Here is a 23,378-nt window from a genome sequence, read left to right as displayed (position 1 = left end):
ACACGGGGCGACCCGAGTTCCACCGGGATCCCAAGATGGCAGTCCCAGCCCCCGTCCACGCACAAACTCTGCTTGGAGGCGGCAGTGCAGCGGTCTGCTTTATCTTTTAATGGCCAGTGCGGTACAGTTAGTGGACAGACGGGTGACGGGACACAGCAGGGGTGAAACAGGGCAGTCACAGCCAGGGCCAGGGTTCTGTAAGGGTGGGCCGTCCTCCCCCTGGAAACGCTGTCTCTGGAAGGACACCCTTAGAATCCCCCAACCTCAGGGTGCCACCCACACAGGCCTGGTGTTCTGGGGGACCCAGGCTGGAGTGCCCCCAGCCCCTCCCTACTTGCTAGGGACCCTTGGGTCTGTCGGGTCCCTTGCTGGATGAGGGTCAAGACGTAGGTCAAGCTGACTTCAGCCAGGGTGTGTGACTTCAGCCCCTAGACTTACCTCCCCTCTTCTGTCATGGACCAAGAAGGCAATGGGAGGGCTTCCTAGTCAGGCACAGCCCCCTGGCCTGTGGCATCGCATGGGTGTGTGAGGAGGTCCTGATGTGCCTGGCTGGCACCACTGCTGTGGTTCCCGACAGGCTGACGCAGACCGTGGGCAGGTCCCTTCGGACCCAGGGCTCCGACTCCTTCATGGCTAACGCGTTTTGTTTGGGACAAGCAGTCTCTAAGAATGAGGACAGAAGGGGGAGGCTGGAGGGTAACACGGTGGGGGGCTGCCCCTCTCCTCTCAGGGCTCCAGGGTTCATGAGGGGTCCTTGGTGGAGGCTGGGCCAGGTGGTGGCCCGATCAGTGGCAGCGGGTGATGAGGGCCGGGGTGCAGTCACTGGGCACGCACACTCTGGCGGGTGTCTGCTGTCCTGAGTGGGGACACAGTGCGTGTGACCCCGCAGTGTGCTGGCTGGGCTGGAGCTGGGGCCGCTGGACACAGATGGAAGGTAGAGGCAGGTATGAGACCAAACACAGAACACAGTGCTGGCCAGAGCCCCGGGTCACAGGAATGTGTTCCGGTCCTCGAAGGACTGCAGAACTTCAGGCCAGGATTGGGGATGGCTGGACCCAGAGGGGGTGGCGCTGCTGGCACAGGGAGAGGCTCAGGGCCCCGCAGGCACTGAGGTGGGGACGGGGGAGGGGCCTTCAGGCCTTGGGGATCCTGGTCAGGCCCTCGGCGTCCCTGGCAGTGGGCAGAGCTGGCTCAGAGGCCTGAGAGGATGGAGCCATTGGCGGTGGAGGTATGCAGGCAGCTGCCGTGGGCGTCGCGAGTGAGGCTGTAGGTGCAGTAGGCCACGGCGGACCCCAGTGTCAGCCCCGACATGTAGGACACGGTCATGGTGTTCCCTGTGGACAACACTGGCCTGAGGGGAGCAGGGCCGGGGCGACCAGCTGGTGGCCACGGCTCCTCGGGTGTGAGGTGCTGTCCCTCCAGGACCCGCTGCCCCATCGCTCTGCGTGGGAGCACCCTCTCCGGATCCTGTCCTTCCTCATTCCTTCTCCCCGAGGCCATCTGCTATGCACACCAGGCCTTGCCTGCTTCTCTGGCTCCCCCAAACCCCCATTTTTAAAATTTAAAGACAAGGTCTTGCTCTGTTGCCCAGACTGGAGTGCAGTGGTACAGTCATAGCTTTCTGCAGCCTTGACCTCCTGGGCTCAAGTGATCCCCCGACCTCAGCTTCCCAAATACCTGGGACCACAGGCACATACCACCACGCCCAGCTAACGTAAAAAAATTTTCTGTAGAGACTCAGTCTCACTATACTGCCCAGGCTGGTCCCAAGCTCCGGGGCCCAAGCAATATTTCTACCTTGGCCTCCAAAACACTGGGATCACAGTCCTGAGCCAGTGCGGCCGGCCCCAACCCTCCCCATTTTAATCTCCAGTCTCAGCCAGGTATGGTGGCTCACACCTGTAATCCCAGCACTGGGAGGCTGAGGCGGGCGGATCACCCGAGGTTAGGAGTTCAAGACCAGCCTGGCCAATGTGGTGAAATCTCACCTCTACTAAAAATACAAAAATTAGCCAGATGTGGTGGTGGGCATCCATAATCCCAGCTACCTGGGAGGCTGAGGCACGAGAACTGCTTGAACCTGCGAGACAGAGGTTGCAGTGAGCCGAGATCGTGCCACTGCACTCCAGCCTGGGGAACAGAGCAAGACTCCATCTTAAAAAAAAAAAAAAAAAAAACTCTCCAGTCTCCAACCTCCGGCTTCCTCCCTATCAGGGACAATTTGGGATGTCCGATGGGCACCTGGAACGTACCAAATCCCAAACCCAACCCCAACCCCTCCCCGCAAGGCCCTTTCCCATCTCAGTCTGGGCCAGTGCCAGCCTTCTTGCCTTGAGTAGTGGACCCCAAACCTGGAGCCCCTTTCCCTCTCTCACACCCTACCTCTCAACCCGTCAGCCGGTCCTGTGGGCTGCCGTCCAAACAAGACCTGGAATCCGGCACCTCCCAGTGCCACGTCGACCTCCTCCAGGTCTGGGCCCCGTCCTCAAGGGCCTGGACTGGTAAAGTAGCTCCTCACTCACCTCCATGCCCACGGCAGCTGGAGGGATGCTTTATCAACCATCAGACCCCATTCTTCTCCTCTCCAGCCCCTGGCCTCAGTGCTGCAGGACCTTTGCACATGCCATTCCCTCTGCCTGGACGCCTTTCCCTTGCATCCTCACATGGCTGTCTCCCTCGCTATTTCCTCCAGGTCTTTGCTCAAAAGTCACCTCCTCAGTGAGGTCTTCCCAGATTGCTCCATTTACACTGCTGGCTCCTGAGCCTGACTCTCCCATCCCATCACTCCTGTTTCTCTGCTTTATTTTTCCCCATACGATTTCCTGCCATTCAACCAGTTACACCAATCTAGGATCTTTTTTTTTTTTTCTGAACAGTATCTTGCTCCGTCACCCAGGCTGGAGTGCAGTGCCGTGATCACAGCTGCAATCTCAAACTCCTGGGCTCCAGTGATCCTCTCATCTCAGCCTCCCGAGTAGCTGGGACCATAGACGCATGCTACCATACCCAGCTAATTTTTAACACTTTTTTAGAGAGGAGAGGCTCTCGCTGTGCTGCCCAGGCTGGTCTTTAATTCCTGGGCTCAAGTGATCCGCCCGCCTTGCCCTTCCAAAGTGCTGGGATTGTAGGTGTGAGCCACTGCGCCCAGCCTGGGCTGCCTCCACATCTGCACGGTCAGTCCCACAGCACGGAGAGTGCCGTGTGAGCCACTGCTCCCAGCCTGGGCTGCCTCCACATCTGGACGGTCAGTCCTACAGCACGGAGAGTGCCATTTTGTCGCCACTGTGTCCCCAGTGCCTTGAAAAGCACTTGGTTCACAGGAGGGGCTCACCAAGTAGTTGTGGGGTACACGAATGAATGAGTGAATGAATGAGTGAATGAATGAAGTGGCTGAGAACGTCCCCACACCTACGGCCTCCCAGACATTGACTGTTCTGAACCTCCCTCCGGAACCCAAATGCACCTTCTTGCGGTCTGCCCTGGGTTTCCTCGTGAGGGGGACGTTGCGCTGCTGGGAGGACCACCCCCTCCATGCCCCGCGGGCCTCACCTGCCAGCTCCCGCTGCTTGGGGCTCACTTTGCCTGCCGCCAGGATCATGGGCACGCTGCCGAAGTAGCCATTGCTGATGCCCATAAGCAGCGAGAAGATGCAGGGCCAGGCAGGGTGGCGCAGGGCGGGCATGCCGCTGGGGTAGACGCACAGGATGAAGAGAGGGATGAAGACCACACGTAGGCAGGAGCAGGCCAGCAGGTGGGTGCCCCGCCAGTCCACGGGCAGGGCTGCCAGGATCTGCAGAGAGCCAGGCATGTGAGCGCCCTGTCCCGGCCACCCCCACTCCCCTCACACCCCACCCAGCCTCCAGCCACGTCCCCATCCCCAAACACTCCTGGGTCTGTCCAGCTCAGCCTGCAACCCTGCCCTTCTCCGGATCGCCCCTCTAAAATCCTCCAAATCCCACTTAAAACTTTTCCCTTAGAGGCCTGGTGCGGTGGCTCAAGCCTGTAATACCAGCACTTTGGGAGGCCGAGACGGGCGGATCACGAGGTCAGGAGATCGAGACCATCCTGGCTAACACGGTGAAACCCCGTCTCTACTAAAACATACAAAAAAAACCTAGCCGGGTGAGGTGGCGGGCGCCTGTAGTCCCAGCTACTGGGAGGCTGAGGCAGGAGAATGGCGTAAACCCGGGAGACGGAGCTTGCAGTGAGCTGAGATCTGGCCACTGCACTCCAGCCCAGGCGACAGAGCAAGACTCCATCTCAAAAAAAACAAAACAAAAAAAAAAAACAAAACAAAAAACAAAAAAAACCTTTTCCCTTAGAGTCAGGGTATCGGTCTATCCCCCATGCTGGAGTGCAGTGGCACGATCGTGGCTCACTGCAGGCTCAAACTCCTGGGCTCAAGCAATCCTCCCACCTCAGCCTCCAGAGTAGCTGGGACTACAGGCACATGCCACCACGGCTGGCTAAGTGTTTTGTTTGTTTGCTTGTTTTCTGAGACAGAGTCTCATGCTGTCGCCCAGGCTGGAGTGCAGTGGCATAATCTTGGCTCACTGCACCCTCCACCTCCTGGGTTTAAGCGATTCTCCTGCCTCAGCTTCCCGAGTAGCTGGGATTACAGGCACGCACCACCATGCCCAGTTAATTTTTGTATTTTCAGTAGACACGAGGTTTCACCATGTTGGCCAGGCTGGTCTGGAACTCCTAGCCTCAAGTGATCTACCCATCTCTGGCCTGCCTCCCAAAGTGCTAGAATTACAGGCATGAGCCACTGCACCTAGCCATTTCTTTGAGCCATTTCTGAGGGTCCCTGCCCTCTCTGGGTCCCCTCTGGGGCATCCTCCTGTGCTCATCCCTGGAGGACCTGTGACTGTGAGGCGAGAGGGTGAGTGCCACACCTATCCTTCGAGATGCAGCTGACACTCCAGAGTGCCCCAGTGGGATCAGGCCGGGGCCACCCTCCACAGAACACTGTCCAGCATGGTGCCACTCCATGGCTCTTGCCCTTTCCATGTGGGAGCCACATGCATCCTTCACTCAGAACCCCTCCCGGATGGACCAAGGCCTCCCCATCACCTCCACCCCGTGGCGTCCCCCGACACTGGGCAGGGCGGGCAGCCCACCTTGCCCACGAAGTCTGACAGGTTGAACACAGCCATGATGAGGATGGGCAGCCACTCGCCCAGGATGCAGTGGCGGATCTCAGACTCGAGGCCAGGGAACAGGCACAGCGTGATGAAGTAGGTCACAGCGATGGAGAGCATGTCGGCCCAGATCACCCGCGCCACCACGTAGCGGTGCAGCAACAGGGCTGGGGGCGGGCGGGGGTCAGAGGCAGCACCCACGGGGACCCCTGCCTGCCTCCCACCCCCCCGCCTGGGTACCAGCGCCAGGGCTGCAGAGGGACCCCCTGCACTCACCTCTGAAGGTGGGCCAGCTGCGCTGGACCCTTGGCCGCGGTACATCAAAGCGCATGTAGGCCCCACCGCTGCCGGTCACCTCGTGGGCTGGGCTGTCCTTTGGGGACCCGCTGGGGGCCAGGGCCGGAGCTGGGTGCTCCTGGAGGGAGGACGGAGTGGGATGGGGTTTGAGTGGAGGACAGGACAGGAGAGGAATCCAGGCCCAATCAGAAGAGCTGCAATGGGGCTGGCGCTGACATTCAGGTGGTGCCTACTGTGTGCAGACACCCCTCTCCCACTTTATCAAGGTCTCTCACTTCACATTTCTGTTTTAGAGAGAGGGTCTTGCTCTGCTGCCCAGGCTGGAGTGCAGTGGTGCAGTCACAGCTCACTGTAGCCTCAACTTCCTGGGCTCAGGCAATCCTCCCACCTCAGCCTCCCAAGTAGCGGGGACTACAGCCATGCGCCATCACCCAGGCCAGTTTTTTTGCTGTTTTCTTTTTTGTAGAGACAGGGTCTTGCTATGTTGCCCAGGCTAATCTCAAACTCTTGGGCTCGAGTGATCCTCCCACCTTGGCCTCCTCTATAGCTGGGATTGCAGGTGTGAGCCATTGTGCCTGGCTCTCACACTTCTGATGCTGCAAATTCCACTTCACCACTCCCATGAACCCTCTACCAGCTTCCGACCAAACCAACCAGAGCATCTTGTCCCCCATGACCCCTTTACTTCTCCCCTCCTCCAAACACACGGAGCTCCTCCCAGCCTCTGAGCCATTGCACACACTTTTCCCTCCACCCCAACACCCTTCCTGTAGGTCAGGTCTTAGCCCAAAAGTCCCTCGGGGAAGGTCCCTCACCATGAGAGGAATGCACCCCTGCCCCGGCTTGTCCCTTTCCATCCTGGGTCCCTCTCTGGGTCTGGGTGCTCCCCTGGGGATGGTATTTCTGGCTCACTTCAGTGTCCCCAGCTGAGGGCCCAGGTGACTCACTGGATCAAGGCCTGCATGACCATTCTGGTTCTGGACCCTCAGGAATGAGGACCAATGGCTCCCTCACCCCGCCTCTGCATGGTCTGGCACTCCTGACCTCACCCTGCAGGTGTCCCCAGGACTGTACAGCGGCTGGCCCTGAGCCTGGGGGCTGTGCAGCACTGCTGCCACCAGAGGGCACCCCAGCCCCCCAAGGACAGCTGCCTGCCCCAGCGATGGTGGGACAGGGCACTTCCTGGCAGGGGCTGTCTGCGCTGGGGACCCCACAGGAGCAGTGCCTCTGTGCTGTGACAGGGAAGAGCAGCAGAACCAGGGGCCACAGAACAAGCCCCTGGCCCTCCCTCTCTGTCTGTCTATCCTCACCTGGGAGACCGCTCCCTTTCCTGGCTGGCTGGTGGTGACTTATATGGGAAATTCTGACTTATATGGGAAATTCCCCCTCAGGGAACACGGTTATCCCTGAGCCCTGATTTCCCTCCTGATGTCCCGTCTCTAGGGAGGAAGGGTGCGAGCTTCCTAGAGAGTTTGCTGCCAGGCTGAGCTTGCAGGAGGAATCTCCAACGTGAGCTGGCACAGCCAAGAGGGCTGAGACCCCCCAGAACCAACGTGGGCTGTCCCAGGGATGGAAACTTTAGTGTACATCATGTGGGGTGTCACTGCGGACAGGCGCCATGCACACCGCACGCCCCACGCCATGGGATACAGCAGCTGGGCAGAGCCCCGGATGCTCTGGGGTGGAGCCTCAGGCCACGGGATGTGGGGTGCCACTAAGAACCCACAGCTGAGTCCACAGAATAAAGGGAGTTGGCAGGAAGTGGTCTCCACCACAGCGGGAGGCCGCAGCCTGGGGTGCAGGGGACGAGCTGGGCCGCGGGTACTTCCCAACCTCGCGGTGGGGACAGAGGAGGGAACAGAGGTGGGTGATGCGCACTTACGAAGTGGACGTCCCCGGCGGCGACGTCGTGGTGCACGCGGTAACCAGAGCCCTTACCCCGGCCTGGCCTGCCCCGGCGGCTGTCACGCGGCCGTGTGGTATAGAAGAGCACGAAGCGGCTGCGCCGCACTAACAGGTGCAGCAGGAAGCACAGCAGCTCCAGTGCCACCGACACCAGGAAGAAGATGAGAGTGCTGGCGCGCTCGTCGGGCAGCAGCAGCTTCGTGAGGATGCGGCTCAGAGAGATCATCACACCCGCGGTGCCTGGAGGGCATACACGGTGGGCCCGGGCCTGATCCGCCCAGCTCCCTGCACCACCCTGCCCTGCCCCATCCCCGCCCACACAGACCCCTCCCCACCGGCGCCCCCTTCCGCCCACAGGCTCCCCCCCCACCGCCAACCCCGCCCTCCACCGCCGGCCCTGCTCCCACCCACAGGCCCCTCCCATCACCGTAGGCCCCGCCCACTTCCACCGCCCCGCTCCCACAAGACCAGCTCCACTAGCCCCTTCCAGAAATTCCTACAGTAAGCGCCCCAGCTGCTTCCAGACCCCATTCAGCTCCGCCCCCACTCAGCCACGCCCAGCTCCATCCCACCCTCCACCCCCACTCAGCTTGGCCCCACACAGCCCCGTCCCACCCGCTCCCCCAGCTCCCCGCCCCACCTCCCCAGCCACACCCCCTGCCGCTCCATCTAAGTCCTGAGTCTGGTTTCTCTCCGGCCCCAACTCCGGTTGCCCCTAGCTCTGCCCCAGCCACAAGAGGAGCTGCCCACAGGAGCTGCCCCTCACAGCAGCCCCACCCCGACGCCGCTCACACAACCCCACCATGGGGCATTTACCCAGTGCCTGCTGCGTGGCTGCACCCTCCTGCTCTGAGGACGCAGTAGGGCCACGATGACACACGGACGCAGGGTGGGAAGAGGATGGATGCAAACAAGATTGTGCGTGATTCAGGCAGGGGGCCGAAAGAGACGGAGCAGAGGGCGCGCAGAGGTGGGGGGCTGTTAGAGGACCCCTGTCCCATTGGGGGCCTTTGACGCGGAGGTCTGCAGGACAGGGCTGGGAATGCAGCCTGGGGACGGGTGTTCCTGGCCGGGAACTGCCGTGAGCTGACTGCTCATGTTTGAGGCGCTGGAAGCCGCGATTAGGGTCACGAGGCTGGGAGGGAGGGCCTTGGGGTGGGCAGGCTGTGGGTTTTTTCTTAGTGTGGCCATGGGCCACTGCCCCGTGTGAGGCAGGGTGGGTCAGGGCCATGGTGGGCCACCCCGTGAGGGTGGGCAGGGCTCTGAGCGCGTCTTTTCTGCGGGGCCCTTGGCTCCATAAACCACCCGACATCAGTGTGCCGGCACAATTCTGCACCCACTCTGGCTTAGCCCCACCACAAAATCCACTGGCCAAGATGGGAGTCTGGGGGCTCCGGGGCGTCTGGTCTACCTCAGCACCAGGCAGAGGGTTGCAGAACGCCCCCAAGGGGAGAAACGAACCAGGCCCACGTGGGTCTTGATCTGGGCTTCCGCTTCCTGCCTGGGCGGCACTGACCCCGGGCAGTCCAGGCACAGAAGGAAGCTTGGGGACCCTGAGAGGAAGGGGCCTGCACGCACACAGTGTCGCTGCCAGGGGCCAGTGCTGCCCCTCTGCAGGGGCTGGAGGCCATGGGACAGACCTAGGACTTGGAGAAGGTCCGGGTGTCATATAAGGTTCAGGCATGAGCAAGGAGGTGCCATTTGCTGAGAAGGGGCGGGTGTGAGTGGCAGGGTGGGTGGAGGAGACGTGAGTTTGAGAAGCCCGTGAGACACCCACATGGGGTGCTGACCAGGGGGTGGCTTGTGTGTCCGTGGCTGAAGGAGGGCATGGTGCTGTAGGCATGGCGTGATGTCCATGACATCACGGCCATGGATGGGGCCCACTCCCTAACACACGCACACACACAAACTTACAAAACGCACACCCAGCCACATGCTCAGAGACACACACGCTTCCCCCATCACAAAGGACCACACACCCCAGAAACACAGCACACACATGTGTGGGCCCACATGTCCCTCCCATGTGGGAGTCCACCCTTTTTCTACCCCCAGCCAGGCCAGGAAAGATGGTGATCACTGTCCCTAGCTCACTGTGCCAGGGATTGTGAGCCTCCCTCCCAGACCAGGGTGCATCATTGGGAACCCCCGGGAAGAAGCTTCCAGAGCCCAGGGCAGCCCAACACCCCCTCCCCGGGAGATCTGCAGATACTCACTCTCCCCGGTCATCACCCCCTGCGTGTACCGCTTGGGTAGCATCCCCGTGTATCCGTAGAAGCTGGATTGCTGCACTTGAGAGAGAGAGAGAGAGAGAGAGAGAGAGAGGAAAAATCCAGAGACACCATTATCACCTGTCAACTTGGGTGAAATGCACTAGCTTGGGAGAACTCAAGGGTGCATAAACAGCCGTTAACACCACTAATGGCAGAGAGATTTGACACGCAGCAGTAGGAACACCAACCAGTGTACCCTTGGGGTCAGCCAGGGTCATTGACAAGCTCTGGTGGATGAAACATCTGCAGAAATGACACGTCACTTCTGGGCAAGGGAGTGAAAAGCCTGCATGGACTTTCAACCTTTCCTTTTCCCATGGGCAGGGACAGGAGAGGCCATGTATTATGGATTGGGGAGAGGACTGTCTGCCTGAGGCCCTGAGAGACCGTGTGGAGCATAACACCCTTCACCCTCCAGACAGGACAGGCAGCAAGAGTGAGAAAGTCAGGCTTGTTCTATGGAGCCACTGAGATTTCTCGGTTAATTTGCTATACAGCAATAACCCCTCTCATCCTAAATAATACAGCCAGAAATCTATCAGGATCTAGGGAAAACAAAAGTGTACAGGCCCCTACCTTGGAGTCTAGCAAATCCATGACTGGAAGTAGCCTTGGGGGCAGTCTTTGTCTAACTAAAATCTTCTGGTCAAGGCTGGGCACTGTGGCTCACGCCTGTAATCCCAGTGCTTTGGGAGGCTAAGAAGGGAAGATCGCTTGAGTCTAGGAGTTCAAGACCAGCGTGAGCTACAAAGTGAGATCTTGTTTTTATGATTTTTTTTTTTTTTTTTTTTTTTTTTTCAGATAGAGCCTCGCTCTGTCGCCCAGGCTGGAGTGCAGTGGCACTACCTGGGTTCACTGCAACCTCTGCCTCCCGGGTTCACGTGATTCTCTTGCCTCAGCCTCCTGAGTAGCTGGGACTACATACAGGCATCCGCCACCACACCTGGCTAATTTTTTGTATTTTTAGTAGAGACGGGGTTTCACTATGTTGGCCAGACTGGTCTTGAACTCCCGACCTTGTGATCTGCCCACCTTAGCCTCCCAAAATGCTGGGATTACAGGCAAGAGCCACCATGCCTGGCGACAAAAATTTTTTAAAAATTAGCTAGGTGCTAATTTTTAAAAATTAGCCTGTGCCTGTAATCCCAGCTACGTGGGGGGGCCTGGGCTCTCCTTTGAGCCCAGGAGGTCGAGGCTGCAGTGAACCATGATCCCACCACTGCACTCCAGCCTGGGCAACAGAGTGAGACCCTGCCTCTAAAAAAATAAAATCAAGTCACAGCATTTTTTTTTTTTTGTTTTTTAGCAAAACACAACAGTAGCATTGGGAGTATTATTTCATGAAGGCTTGATGTCATTTATAAAGACACACATGTGTTTACAGGGCCATAATACAAAATGTATTTCTTTCTTCCTGAAAGTCATGGTCAAAAAGAGTTTGAAAGTCTACCAAGCTGGCTAGGCACAGTGGCTCATGCCTGTAATCCTGGCACTTTGGGAGGCTGAGGTGGGCAGATCACAAGGTCAGGAGTTCAAGACCAGCCTGGCCTATATGGTGAAACCCCATCTCTACTAAAAATACAAAAATTAGCCAGGTGTGGTGGCAGGCGCCTGTAGTCCCAGCTACTCGGGAGGCTGAGGCAGGAGAATCCCTTGAACCTGGGAGGTAGAGGTTGCAGTGAGCTGAGATTGCGCCACTGCACTCCAGCCTGGGCGACAAAGACTCCATCTCTAAAAAAGAAAGAAAAAAAAAGAAAGTCTACAAAGCCTTGCTGGACCCTTGCGAAATGTCACTGCCATGAAACACAGGGGTGGGTGAAGGACTGTCCTGGATTAAAGGAAAGTTATGAATCTAGAGAGCACTTTGGGTCAGAAAAAAAAAAAAAAAGCTATAAAGAACATTATCGGGGCCAGGCACGGTGGCTCATGCCTGTAATCCCAGCACTTTGGGAGACTGAGGCGGGTGGATCACGAGGTCAGGAGATTGAGACCATCCTGGCTAACACTGTGAGACCCCGTCTCTACTAAAAATACAAAAAATTAGCTGGGCGTGGTGGCACACGCCTGTAGTCCCAGATACTTGGGAGGCTGAGGCAGGAGAATGCTGTTAACCCAGGAGGCAGAGCTTGCAGTGAGCCGAGATCCACACAGAGTGAGACTCCGTCTCAAAAAAAAACAAACCATTATCAGGATGACTGGAGAAGTTCGAATATGGGTTGTAGCTTAGAAAATAGTATCGTATCAGAGTTAAATTTCCCAATTTTGGCAATTGCAACGTGGTTACAGAAGAAATGTCGGCCGGGCATGGTGGCTCACACCTGTAATTCCCTGCACTTTGGGAAGCTGAGGCAGGTGGATCACCTGAGGTCAGGAGTTTGTAACCAGCCTGAGGAACGTGATGAAACCCCATCTCTACTAAAAATACAAAAATTAGCCTAGCATGGTGGTGCACGCCTGTAATCCCAGTTACTTGGAAGGCTAAAACAGAAGAATCGCTTGAACCCGGGAGGTGGAGGTTGCAGTGAGCTGAGATCGCGCCACTACACTACACTCCAGTCTGGGCAACAGAGCGAGACTGTCTCCAAAAAAAAAAAAAAAGAAAGAAAAGGAAAAAAAAAGAAAAGAAAAGAAATGTCTTGACTGGTAGAAAATACACCCTGGGCCGGGCGCGGTGGCTCAAGCCTGTAATCCCAGCACTTTGGGAGGCGGAGACGGGCAGATCACGAGGTCAGAAGATCGAGACCATCCTGGCTAACACGGTGAAACCCCGTCTCTACTAAAAAAAAAATACAAAAAAAAAAAAAAAAAAAAAAAAACTAGCCGGGCGAGGTGGCGGGTGCCTGTAGTCCCAGCTACTCGGGAGGCTGAGGCAGGAGAATGGCGTAAACCCGGGAGGCGGAGCTTGCAGTGAGCTGAGATCCGGCCACTGCACTCCAGCCTGGGCGACACAGCGAGACTCCGTCTCAAAAAAAAAAAAAAAAAAAAAAGAAAATACACCCTGAAGTATTAGTAATTAGGCAAGAAAGGTGATGACATCTACAACTAACTCTCAAATGGTACAAGGGAAAATATGTATTTATATTTATATATACTTAGGGAGAAATTTAAGTACAGAGAGAGAGGGGTGGAGGGAGAGGGGGAGAGAGTGTTCATGTGGGACTTCACTGTATCATTCTTGTAAGCTTTCTGTAGGTTTGAAATTTTTGCAAAATAAAAAGTAGCTTTCAAAAGTTTGTAAGGCCAGGCACGATGGCGCATGCCTGTAATACCAGCACTTTGGAAGACCGAGATGGGAGGACTGCTTGGGCCTAAGAGTTCAAGACTAGCCCAGGCAATATAGGGAGACCCCGGTCTCTACAAACAATTTTTTAAAACTAGCCAGGCTTGGTGGCATGTGCCTGTGGTCCTAGCTACTCAGGAGGCTGAGGTGGGAGGATGGCTCACCAGCTGGAGTCCAGGAGGTTGAGGCTGCAGTGATCTATGATCATGCCACTGCACTCCAGCCTGGGTGACAGAGTCAGACCCTACTGAAAGCCATTGCCCAAAAGAAACAGTGACATGGTGACAAAGGCAGAACAGTCTTTGAAGCCCTGTTTATACCAGGGAAACCAGGGACTGCCTCAGGGTCTCTGTGGCTACACGCTGTGCATACACAGGCTCGTGTGGGTGTGAGCCAGTGTGCATGGGTGTGCAGGTGTGCACGCTGGCATGCAGGTGGACACACACCTGGCACCCAGCCAGCCCGGCTCTCATCATGTCACATGCCACCAGCAGGAGACCAGGGCTGGGGTGGGACAGGGTCGGAAGTGGGCACTCAGGGCCTCACCCCTGGGCCCCGGTTCCTACCTGTGCAGCCAAAGGCCACGGTGCCCACAGCGGCCAGGTTGATGGCGTAGGCCTGGTCCCGAGAGAAGAGCTGCAGCCACACATCGCAGATGCTGATAAAAAGGAGAGGGCCCAAGGCTAAGAGGTAGCCTGTTGGGGGAGAGGCCAGTGAGGGGAGCGGTGGAGCCAACTGGGTGGGGGTTCCCCTCCTCCTCGCCCCTCCTGCATAGTCGGTCAGAGGCTTTCTCTGCCCTTCCTCTTTAAGGACAGCCAGGGATGCTTTACAAGTCTAACAGGGGCACCCAGAGGGCTTCCTGGAGGAGGCGCCATTTGAGCCAGGCCTTGAAACTGGATGACACCGTGCGGAGGAATGGAAAAGGAAGAACACACTGAGTGTGGGGAAGAGCTTGGGCGGGGCCCAGGGACATGCAGTGGGGTACAGAGGCCCCACCACGGCCAGACCCCAGGGCAGCTCTATGAAGTGTGCCCATTTTACAGACGAGGCGAGTGAGGCTCAGGGAAACTGGGCGAGTGGATGACCGGCCAGGCACATGGGAGCCACAACAGGTAGGCGTCCCGTGGCGGGGCCCAGCGCACCTGCAGTGATCCTGGTGTGCAGGGTCAGTCTCTCCACCAGGACGTTGTTCAGGAGCACGGCTGCCAGCGCCACCAAGATGTAGGTGAGGCTCATGTCAAACACGATGGAGGTCCCTGTGGAGGGCCAGAGACAGCAGGTGCTGAGGGAGGCCCCACCCTCTGCACTGACCCCTGCCAGATGCGACCTCCCAGAAGCGGCTCGCTGCCCAGAGAGGGTGAGTGGCTGCCCTGAGGTCACTCAGCAGCTCACAGTGGAGCCGAGATCCGAATCAAATAGGTCCCTGGGTAGGACCCTCGCCCCCGGGGGTTTCTGGGAGGCCCCGGGCCATGATGGAGTATGCTGAGTGGCCGGGCGTGGCCGTGGAAGGGCCCACCTGGGTACTTGTGATGCAGGTAGTCCACGTCCGTGATGAAGCTGTTGTACGGCAGCAGGAAGCCCACGCCAGCCAGCAGCATTGCGAAGTAGATGGCGTGGTAGCGGTCATCGGGCACCGGCTCCTCCAGTGCTAAAGCCAGAGACACCAGGTGAGACGGGGCACCCTCCATGCATGGCTGCGGCCTCCGCACAGGACGATGGCCATCCCCTTGGCCTCCATCACCATGGCCACTGCCATCGCTGTGAACCCTGCTCCCCTCTGCTCCAGATACCTCTGTCATCTGGCCATTATCAAAAGCCACCAAATACTGTGGCTACGGCCACCAAACCCACGCCATCACAGCCACTGAAGCCACCAGCTTGATGGACAGGAAACCAGCTCACGCCTGTCATTCCAGCACTTTGGGAGGCCGAGGCGGGCAGATCACCTGAACTCAGGAGTTTGAGACCAGCCTGGCCAACATGGTGAAATCCCATCTCTACTAAAATAGAAAAAATTAGCTGGGCATGGTGGTGCAAGCCTATAGTCCCAGCTACTCAGGAGGCTGAGGCAGTACACTAGTTTGACCCCAGGAGGTGGAGGTTGCAGTGAGCCAAGGTTGTGCCACTGCACTCCAGCCTCAGCAATAGCACGAGACTCTGTTTTCAAAAAACAAAACAAAACAAAAATTATAAGATATGGAAGGAGAAGAGTGAACACCCTCTGCCTGTCCTGCTGGGGAAGGGGTCAGCATGTTTAGGGTCGTACAGGGTTCTTGCATCATGCTTGGTGGCAGTATGACCTTGTCACTGCCTTTGTTTGGAGAGGAGACATGGTTTATGGAGATGTCTATGGGAGCCACAATGGCAAGGGGGGACCATGATGGTCTGCTTATGGTCACCTTGACAGGCTGAAGTACAGTCCCCAGTTCAAACACTAGCCCTGGTGCTGCTGTGAGGGCATTTTACAATTAAAGTTCCTTCTCCATCAACTTTCAGTTCATCAAAAGGAAAATGACCCTGGATAGGTCTGACCTAATTGGGTGAGACCTTGAGGTCTTCCTGGAGCTCAGAGATTCCAAGAAGCTCTTGCCCGTGGATTCCAGACTGTCCATGACCTTCCTGACTGCCTGCCTGGCTTAACTAGCTCCCACTTTAGTCAGCCAATTTCTTTTTTCTTTTCTTTTTCAGACAGAGTCTCACTGTCACTCAGGCTGGAGTGCAGTGGCATGATCTTGGCTCACTACAACCACTGCCTCCTGGGCTCAAGTGATTCTCCTGCCTCAGCCTCTGAAGTAGCTGGGATGACAGGTGTGTGCCACCACACCTGGCTAATTTTTGTAGGTTTTTGTAGAGACGAGGTTTTGCCAGGTTGTTCAGGCTGGCCTCAAACTCCTGGGCTCAAGCGATCCTCTGGCCTCAGCTTCTCAAAGTGCTGGTATTATAGGCGTGAGCCACCGTGCCCAGCCTTAACCCAGGTTTCTGAGCCTAAAGTACTAGCATAAACAATAGCTCCCCCAAAAAGAACTATAGCTTACAGGGTGCCTCCTGAGTGCCAGGGACAGGCCCAAGCAAGATTCTGTTGATTCTGGTGCAGCCACATTGACACAATACTATCCTCCTTTTTCAGAGGAAGAGACTGAGGGCCAGAGAGGAACAGTGACTTGACCGGAGCCCCTGGTGGGTGAAGGATGGGAGGCAGTCTTGAACCTGAGCCTGTCAGACTCCAAGCCTGTGGGCTGTCCACTCTGCCAGTCTGATCTCAAAGTCAGGTGGCCCAATTCCTCAATGTAGTGAAACTGAGGTTCAGAGAGGTTTAGGCCCTTCTAAGGTCACACAGCTGGGCTGAAAACCAGAGCTTTGAACCTCACATCCAGTCCTGTTCAGGCACTTTCCTGGCTCCTTTGCAGTGAGGCATAGCTTGCTTTGGCCAACGAGTGTGACCAAAGTGACGTGTGTCACTCCAGATAGAAGCTTTATGGATCAGCGCATGAGCCATGGGTCCCTTCACCCACCCAGTGAGCACGAAAGCCCATGTTAAGACAGAGTCTCCTCTGCCGGGGGCTGTTGGCAGGGCCCCTAGCACGGACACGCAGCATCAGGGCGGAGACGTTGAGACGGTGGGCGTGTTTGTTATGCAGCAGATCTAATCCACACTGACAGGCACTGCCTCCAGTCCATGACCACCCATGGCTCCCCGATACCCCAAGGCTTCACTGGGGGTCACACAGCCCAGTCTGCTTTGGGACAGGACACACACCTTGCCCGCACCCCTACTTACCGGAGTCCATGAAAGCTGGGATGCCCCTGGCCCTAAGGCCCTGGCCCTGAGATGCCTCTGTCACCTCCTCCAGCTGGTGACTGTCGAAGGTGAAGCTCATCACTACGCCCGGGTCTGGTGTGCCTGCCACGCTGGGCTCCTCAAGGCGCTGGCTCCCGACAGAACCCATGGCAGCCTGTGCTTTGGAGGAAGCAGAGAGAGCAGGTGAGGGAAGAAGGATGAGAAGACACCCCAGCCTCGATGCCATGCGGCCGGGACTGTATCCCCTGGGGACCATCCTTTCTATCCATCCAGAGGACATTAATTTAAGCAGATAAGCAATGTCATCTGGTGTCTTTTTTTTTTCTAGACAGGGTCTCACTCTGTCACCCAGGTTGGAGTATGGTGGCGCAACCATCACTCATTTCAGCCTCCACCTCCTGGGCTCAAGGGATCCTCCTGATTCAGCCTCCCAAGTAGCTGGGACCACAGGTTCGAACCACCATGCCTGGCTAATTTTTTAAAAATTTATTTTGTAGAGATGGCATCTCACTACATTGCCCAGGCTGGTCTCCAACTCCAACTTCTGCCTTGCCTCCCAAAGTGTGGGGGTTACAGGCGTGAGCCATGGAGCCACTGCAGCCAGCCCTCACCCAGTGTGTCTCAAGATGCTCATCCTCATTACTATCTAGGGAGAAGGGATCGGAGGGGAGGAAGGCTCAGAGACTGCTGCCCCGGGGAACAACCAAGGTGGCCTGCATGGTGGCAGCGGGCACGGTAAGAAATAGATGGAGTGGAGGAATACTTTGGTGGTGCGATACCAGAACTTGGGGGGCAGTCGGAAACAACAGATGACATGAGTGAGCCTCGTGCGTGCCTGCACCGGCAGGGTCCTCTGGGAGGAAGGCGCCTTTATCACTCATTTTTCAGCTCAGGAAAGGGAGAGTCCCCTTGGTCTCACAGGCAGAAAGCGGGGGAACCCAGACCCCAACCCAGGTCTGTGTGACACTCTGAGCCACCATGACCCTTGGTCCTGGGGCCAACCACCTTCATGGCGGAAAGTTCTTCCTGTGGTCTTGCCTCAGTGCTTCTTGCTTCAATTTGGATCTGCCAGCCCTGACCTTCGGAAGGAAAGGAAGGAACTAAGTCATCTGTCGTGGAGATGCTTGCACTGTGTGGGCAGCCCTGTGTGTGCCTGGGGCAGGCTAGCTTTTTCCCCTAAAATGATTTTTCCTTTTTTTTTTTTTTTTTTTTTTTGAGATGGAGTCTCACTCTGTTGCCAGGCTGAAGTGCAGTGGCGTGATCTCAGCTCACCGCAACCTCCATCTCCCAGGTGCCAGCGATTCTCCTGCCTCAGTCTCCCGAGTAGCTGGGACTATAGGCGCCCGCCACCACACCCGGCTAATTTTTGTATTTTTAAGTAGAGATGGGGTTTCCCCATGTTGGCCAGGATGGTCTCAACCTCTTGACTTTGTGATCCACCCACCTTGGCCTCCCAAAGTGCTGGGATTACAGGCCTGAGCCACCGTGCCTGGCCAATGATTTCTTTTTCTAATAACATGTATTTATTTATCTGGATGCAGAAAGGATTTGTGTTTGCTGCAGAGTTTAAGGCTCACAGAGAGGACAGCACGGCACTGAGCGCTGAATGTAGTGCCTCAGTTTCCCCAGTATGTGGGAGAGCCGTGGAAAGGCTGGAAGAAGCCCACCCTAAGGGGTCCCACAAGCCCAGAGGAAACTTGACTTTTTGTTTTTTTGAGACAGAGTCTCTTTGTTGTCAAGGCTGGAGTGTAGCGGCACAATCACCACTCACTTCAGCCTCTGCCTCCCAGGCTCGAGTGATCCTCCCACCTTAGCCTCTTAAGTAGCTGGAACAGGTGTGCACCACCAGGCCCGGCTAATTTTTTTTCTTTTTTGTAGAGATGGGGTCTCATTATGTTGTCCATAGTGGTCTTGAACTCCTGGGCTCAAGTGATCCTCCCACCTTGGCCTCCCAAAGTGCCGGGATTATCGACATGAGCCATTGCACTCAGCCCAGTCTGATTTTCTCTGGGGTTGACCCATGTCACCTCTGCCTGCTCTTGTCCCATCTCCTGGGTCTCGTTTCCTCCAGCTCCCCTGCCTCAGTTTACTCCCTTCCCAGCCTCCAGGCAGAAGCACCTCCCTGTGACTCCATGTCCTCCTCTTCTAGCTCACTACAGAGTTTTAACTGGAGCCTGAATGGGGGTCTGGGGCCTCACTGGGGCTTTGAAGCCAGAGCTTTCCCATTTCCAGGTTTTGGGGGACTGGGGAGATTCAGCCCCTGACAGCTGGGGACCAACCCAGGTGATTAGTGCCCACTACCAGGGGAGAGGCGGTCCCGGACTTCTGGGGGCTGAGAAGCCTGGCGTATCTCCCTTTCTAGGCTCAAGGCTCTCCTGACTGCCCCTTGTCAGCCCTGGCCCTCCTGCCACATCTGGAGCACATCTGGGGTGGCGAGCAAGGCTTAGAGCAGAGCTGGGCTGGGCTTGAACTGGGGTGGCCCTGGGAGGGCTCCGCACACCTGTCCTCTCCTGTGAAGTGGACACAAGCCTGACCTCGAGAGTCGTTGGGAGGTGCCAGAGAGTCAGCAAAGGCTGAGAGACCCCGGGACTCTTCTTCAGCCTGCAGGGCCAGGGAAGGGGATGGTGTCAGGGTGACAGTCTTCAACAATCAAATGCTCCTCCTGCCATCTGCTCAGGATACCAGCCCAGCCCAGGACATCCAAACCCAGAAAGGCCTGGTTTGTGTTCAGTAAGGGCCCCCGAGACGCTCCCCGGGACGTGCAGTGCCCCAAACAATCCTGGCCAGAAAGCCAAGGTTTCTGCCTTGCCCAGAGGCCATGCCACCCAGGAAGGCAGACGTGCTTGGCATCCAGCCAGGAGGCGGCTGCTGTCCCCTCTGGCTCAGTCAGCAAAGTGGGCAGCTGCCACCCACACTGCCCGGCTTGGCCAGCCACTGTCCCCATGGTGGAGGGAGTGGGGAGCCTGCTGCAGCCGCTCGCCCCCACCTCTCCTGGGCCACAGGCTTCCAACTCTGTCCTTCCCAGCCCCCAACATGCAAGCCTACTACCCTCCGGGGAAGGCAGCCCAGGACCTCCTGCCCTGTCCCCCGTTAATTAAAATTTAACCACATGCACATTGGCCTAACCACCCCAGCGTTTAAGGGGCTTGGCTCTGCTCCTCTACTCTGAGCTGCGGTGACCCCTCAACGCCTGCCCCGGGGGCCGTTGAGAAGACACAGGTCACTTCTTTGGCCTTGAGGTCACCCCTCAGGTCTCAGTTTCCCCACCTCACAACTCAGTAGAGGAAGGAGAGGGTGAGAGTATGTCACAAACAGGGACTCGGTGGACGGCTGGTGGGTCAGGCTCAACTACACACAGTAGGCATTCAACAGCTGCACAAGCTGCCACTTAAAGAACACTGCTATGGGCAAGGCAGGGCTCCCACCCCTCTCCCTCATTTTTTTTTTTTTTTTTAATTTCTATTTTTGTAGAGGTGGCGTCTTGTTCTGTTGCCCAAGCTGGTCTTGAACTCCTGGCCTCAGGTGATCCCCCAGCCCCAGCCTCCCAGAACTGAGATTACAGGAATGAGCCACTGCGTCTGGCCAAGGCCTCTCACCATTCTGCAGGGAGGGCAACTGAGGCACATAGAGGTCAAGTCGGGGGTGGGGGAGGTCAAGTCGGGGGTGGGGGAGGTCATGCGGCTCAGACTGGAGCCTGGCCCAGTGACCCCCTCCGGTTCCTCCCATTTCCACGGGGCCTGAAGTGCACAACAGTCCTGAACGCGGCCCGGGGCAGCTGGAAGCTCTGGGGGTCTGGACCCCAAAGCCAGTCTGGCCTCACTCTGGGGCCGCGCTCCTTCGGCCCGCCAGGGAGAACCAGGGGAACCGAATTCCACTTGGAAAGCGGGCCTGGGCTCGCACTCCTGGCTCAACTACCAGTCCTGGTTAGTTGATGCCTGGTACACCCCTGGTCCGCGTTAACCGGGGCTAACGATGTCTCTGCTGCCCTTTCCGCAGCCCAGCGGTCTAAGCTGCTCCAACTCCTCTGGGGGTGGGTTTCAAGCCCCTCCGGCCACCCCCTTCTTGCAGCCCCCCCAGGGACCGATGCATGCAGGGGCCACAGGCTGGCCCCCGGACCCACTGCCCTCCCCGGCCTGGGTCCCCGCACCTTTCTGCCGCTCCCCCCCACCCCGCATCATCAGCCGCAAAGTTGGCTCGCGGACCTGCGCCCCCAGGCAAAGGACAGACCCCGGAGGCCAGGCCCCGCCTCACCCAGATGCTTTTTCGAGAACAAGGAAGGGGTCGGCGGGGGCAGGAGGGCGATGGGGCGGCGCTGGAGGGTCCGGGGAGGAACTTCGTGCGGGAGGACCCTCGCGCGGTGCCAGGGGAGGCGGTGGCGCCGACACCCTCCATGGCCGGGGCCCAGGGGTCCGGGTCCGGGCTTGTCGCCGGGCGCGGGGGGCTGGGCCGCACAGGACGCGGTCGGGGCGGCCTCGGGTTCCCGGGACAGGGGCGGTCTGGGGAGAGGAGGCAGCGCCCGGACGGGCGGGAGGGGGCGGGGGGCCTCGAGCGCCGCAGACAAAGGCTCCGACAGGTCCCCGCCGGCGCCTCCCCGCGTCCCGCGGCCACCGCTTACCTCCGCCCGGCCCGGCCTGGGGTCCTCTGCGCGCCTGCTACGCCGCCAGGCGCCCAACACTGCGCGCCCGCGCCCCGCTCCCCCAGCCTCGGGCCGGGCGCGCCCGGCGTCCTCCGCCGGTCCCCAAGTCCGCCCGGCCCCTGTCCACGAGCGCGGCGACGAGCACAGCCCAGGCCACCACGCCCCGCCTCTGCCCGCCCCCAGCGCTCGGCCCCGCCCCGCCGTCCTCCTCCTCCCTCAACCCTCTCGTTCATCCCTCCTCCCTCCCCCTCCCCTCCCCCTTCTTACCTCTCTTCCCTCCTCCCTTCACCCTTCTCTCCTCCCTCCTCCTCCCATTCCTCCTCTCTTCCCCTCCTATTTCCTCCTCCTCCCTCCCCTTCTCCCTCCTCCTCACTCCTGTCTTCTCTCCCTCCTCTTCCCTCCCCTTCTCCCTCCTCCTCACTCCTGTCTTCTCTCCCTCCTCTTCCCTCCCCCTCCTCCCCATTCCTCCTCTTACCCTCCCTCTCCCTCCCACCCCTTCTCCCTCCTCTCCATCCTCCCCACTCCTCCTCTCATCCCCTTCCCTTTCTCTCCTCCTCCCTCCCCTCCTCCATCCCACTCCTCCCCATTTCTCTTCCCTCCCTCCCCCTCTTCCCTCCCCCTCCCTCCTCCCACCCCTCCCCTTCAAAGTCCTCCATTACCCTCCTGCCCTCCTCTCTTCTCCCCTCCTCTCTCCACCCTCCTCCCTTTCTCCTCCCCACTCCTCTTCCTCCCTTCCTCTCTCCTCTCCCTCCTTCCTCCACCTTCCCCATTCTCCTGCTCAGTCCTCCCTCTCTCTTCCCTCCCTCCTCCATTCTATCATCCCCACTCCTCTTTTCTCTCCTCTCCTCTCTCCCTCCCTCTCCTTCCCCTTCCTCTTCCTTCTCTCCTCTCCTCCATCTTCCCCCCTCCTCCTCTCTGCTCCCATCTCCTTTCTTCCTTTCTCCCTCCCCCCACCCTTCCATCCAGCTGGGCTATGCAAGAGCCAGGCCCAGGCTGAGGCTGAAATCAGGATCCCCAACACACTAGGGTGTGGCATGGTGGCCCTGGGAGACCCGGGTGACCTGTGCTGACCCAGCCCACCACCCCCGCTGCCCACCCCTCAGCCTTGGTGCCCAGGCTGCTCCTCCTAAACAGGTCCACTCGCCTGGGAGGCCAGCAACGCTGCCAGCAGGTGGGTAGGTTCAGTCACAAGGCCCCTGGGTGACCAGATTGAAAGTTTTGAAGGATGAGTAGGAGTTCACGTGCTGGAGAAGGTGTGGAGAGCAAGTCCAGCTAGGAGTGGGGGCTGTAGCCAACCCTCAGTCATGTCCTGCTGTCACTTGGTCCCACCTCCGCCAGCTCCCTTTCTCCTCCCAGCTTGGGATCAGAACTGGCTAGATTGCTTCCCATGACTCCCTTCACCTGGGAACCTCCGTTTTTCTCCCAGGTGAATGGAATCATGACCCCACCCTGTTCTCCCTGTACTCACCCGTAGCCTGGCTCTAGGGCCGACTGAGCAGAGCCCAGGGGGCCCAGGCATAGGACATCAGCTAGCCCTGGGGGGCTGGGAGTGTCACTGGCTGGGAGAAGGGTCCAGCCTCAAGGTGAAATCAGGAACCTGGTGGGAATCACACCCGTGGGGGCCTGTCTGTGGGGGATTAGGAGAGGCCCTCCAGGTCTGAACCACCAGGTGAGATGCATACAGGTGCCTGCCCAGGCCCCCACCAGGCTCCTACCTGAGGCCCTTCCTTCACTTTCCACCAGATCAGCTCCTTCTCTCCGTTAAGCCCCATCTCCAACGTCAGCACCTCCAGGGAGTCCCCAGGATTTCTTCTGCCCCGCAGCCAGTGGGGTCAGCACCTTTGCTCCAGGCCTTGCCCGTCCCTTCTAAAGGACTGGGAGCCCCCTGAGAGTAGAGACCTGCTTTCGTTCTCTGGATCCTCAGTGCTCAGCGAGGCAGACAGAGGCTGGCATACCGCAGGAGCCAAATATTTGCTTGAAGGGCAGACTGCATTGGGAGCTGAATAAAGAAGTGTTGAGTGAAGTGACTCCATTCACCTGGGAG

General features: G+C 58.0%; 2 protein-coding genes across 5 annotated transcripts in view; both read right to left on the bottom strand.

The window, feature by feature from the left end:
* The window catches only part of LOC104667537 (protein PMS2CL-like), a 1,213,215-nt gene that overhangs the window by 934,368 nt on the left and 255,469 nt on the right, over positions 1–23,378 (bottom strand). The window lies entirely within an intron of this gene.
* On the bottom strand, positions 77–21,419 carry SLC29A4 (solute carrier family 29 member 4). Of its 4 annotated transcripts, none has more exons than XM_030932221.1 (12): positions 21,314–21,367; positions 17,704–17,777; positions 16,678–16,852; positions 14,416–14,547; positions 14,042–14,155; positions 13,466–13,594; positions 9,563–9,637; positions 7,324–7,586; positions 5,421–5,559; positions 5,124–5,311; positions 3,550–3,790; positions 77–1,334 (listed from the first exon to the last, which is right to left on the bottom strand). In XM_030932221.1, exons 2-12 carry the CDS (start codon positions 17,707–17,709, stop codon positions 1,192–1,194), a joined length of 1,605 nt encoding a protein of 534 aa, XP_030788081.1. In that variant the 5' UTR covers positions 17,710–17,777; positions 21,314–21,367; the 3' UTR covers positions 77–1,191. The 4 variants fall into 4 exon arrangements, with proteins under 4 accessions (XP_030788081.1, XP_030788086.1, XP_030788082.1 ...); XM_030932226.1 differs by having other exon boundaries at positions 9,563–9,632; positions 13,466–13,557; XM_030932222.1 differs by lacking the exon at positions 17,704–17,777 and having other exon boundaries at positions 21,314–21,419.

The sequence above is a fragment of the Rhinopithecus roxellana genome, chromosome 6, assembly GCF_007565055.1.
Source record: "Rhinopithecus roxellana isolate Shanxi Qingling chromosome 6, ASM756505v1, whole genome shotgun sequence".
NCBI classification, from domain to species: Eukaryota; Metazoa; Chordata; class Mammalia; order Primates; family Cercopithecidae; genus Rhinopithecus; species Rhinopithecus roxellana.
Note: the sequence above shows the minus strand (reverse complement) of the source record. Positions and strands in the feature narration are given on the sequence as shown.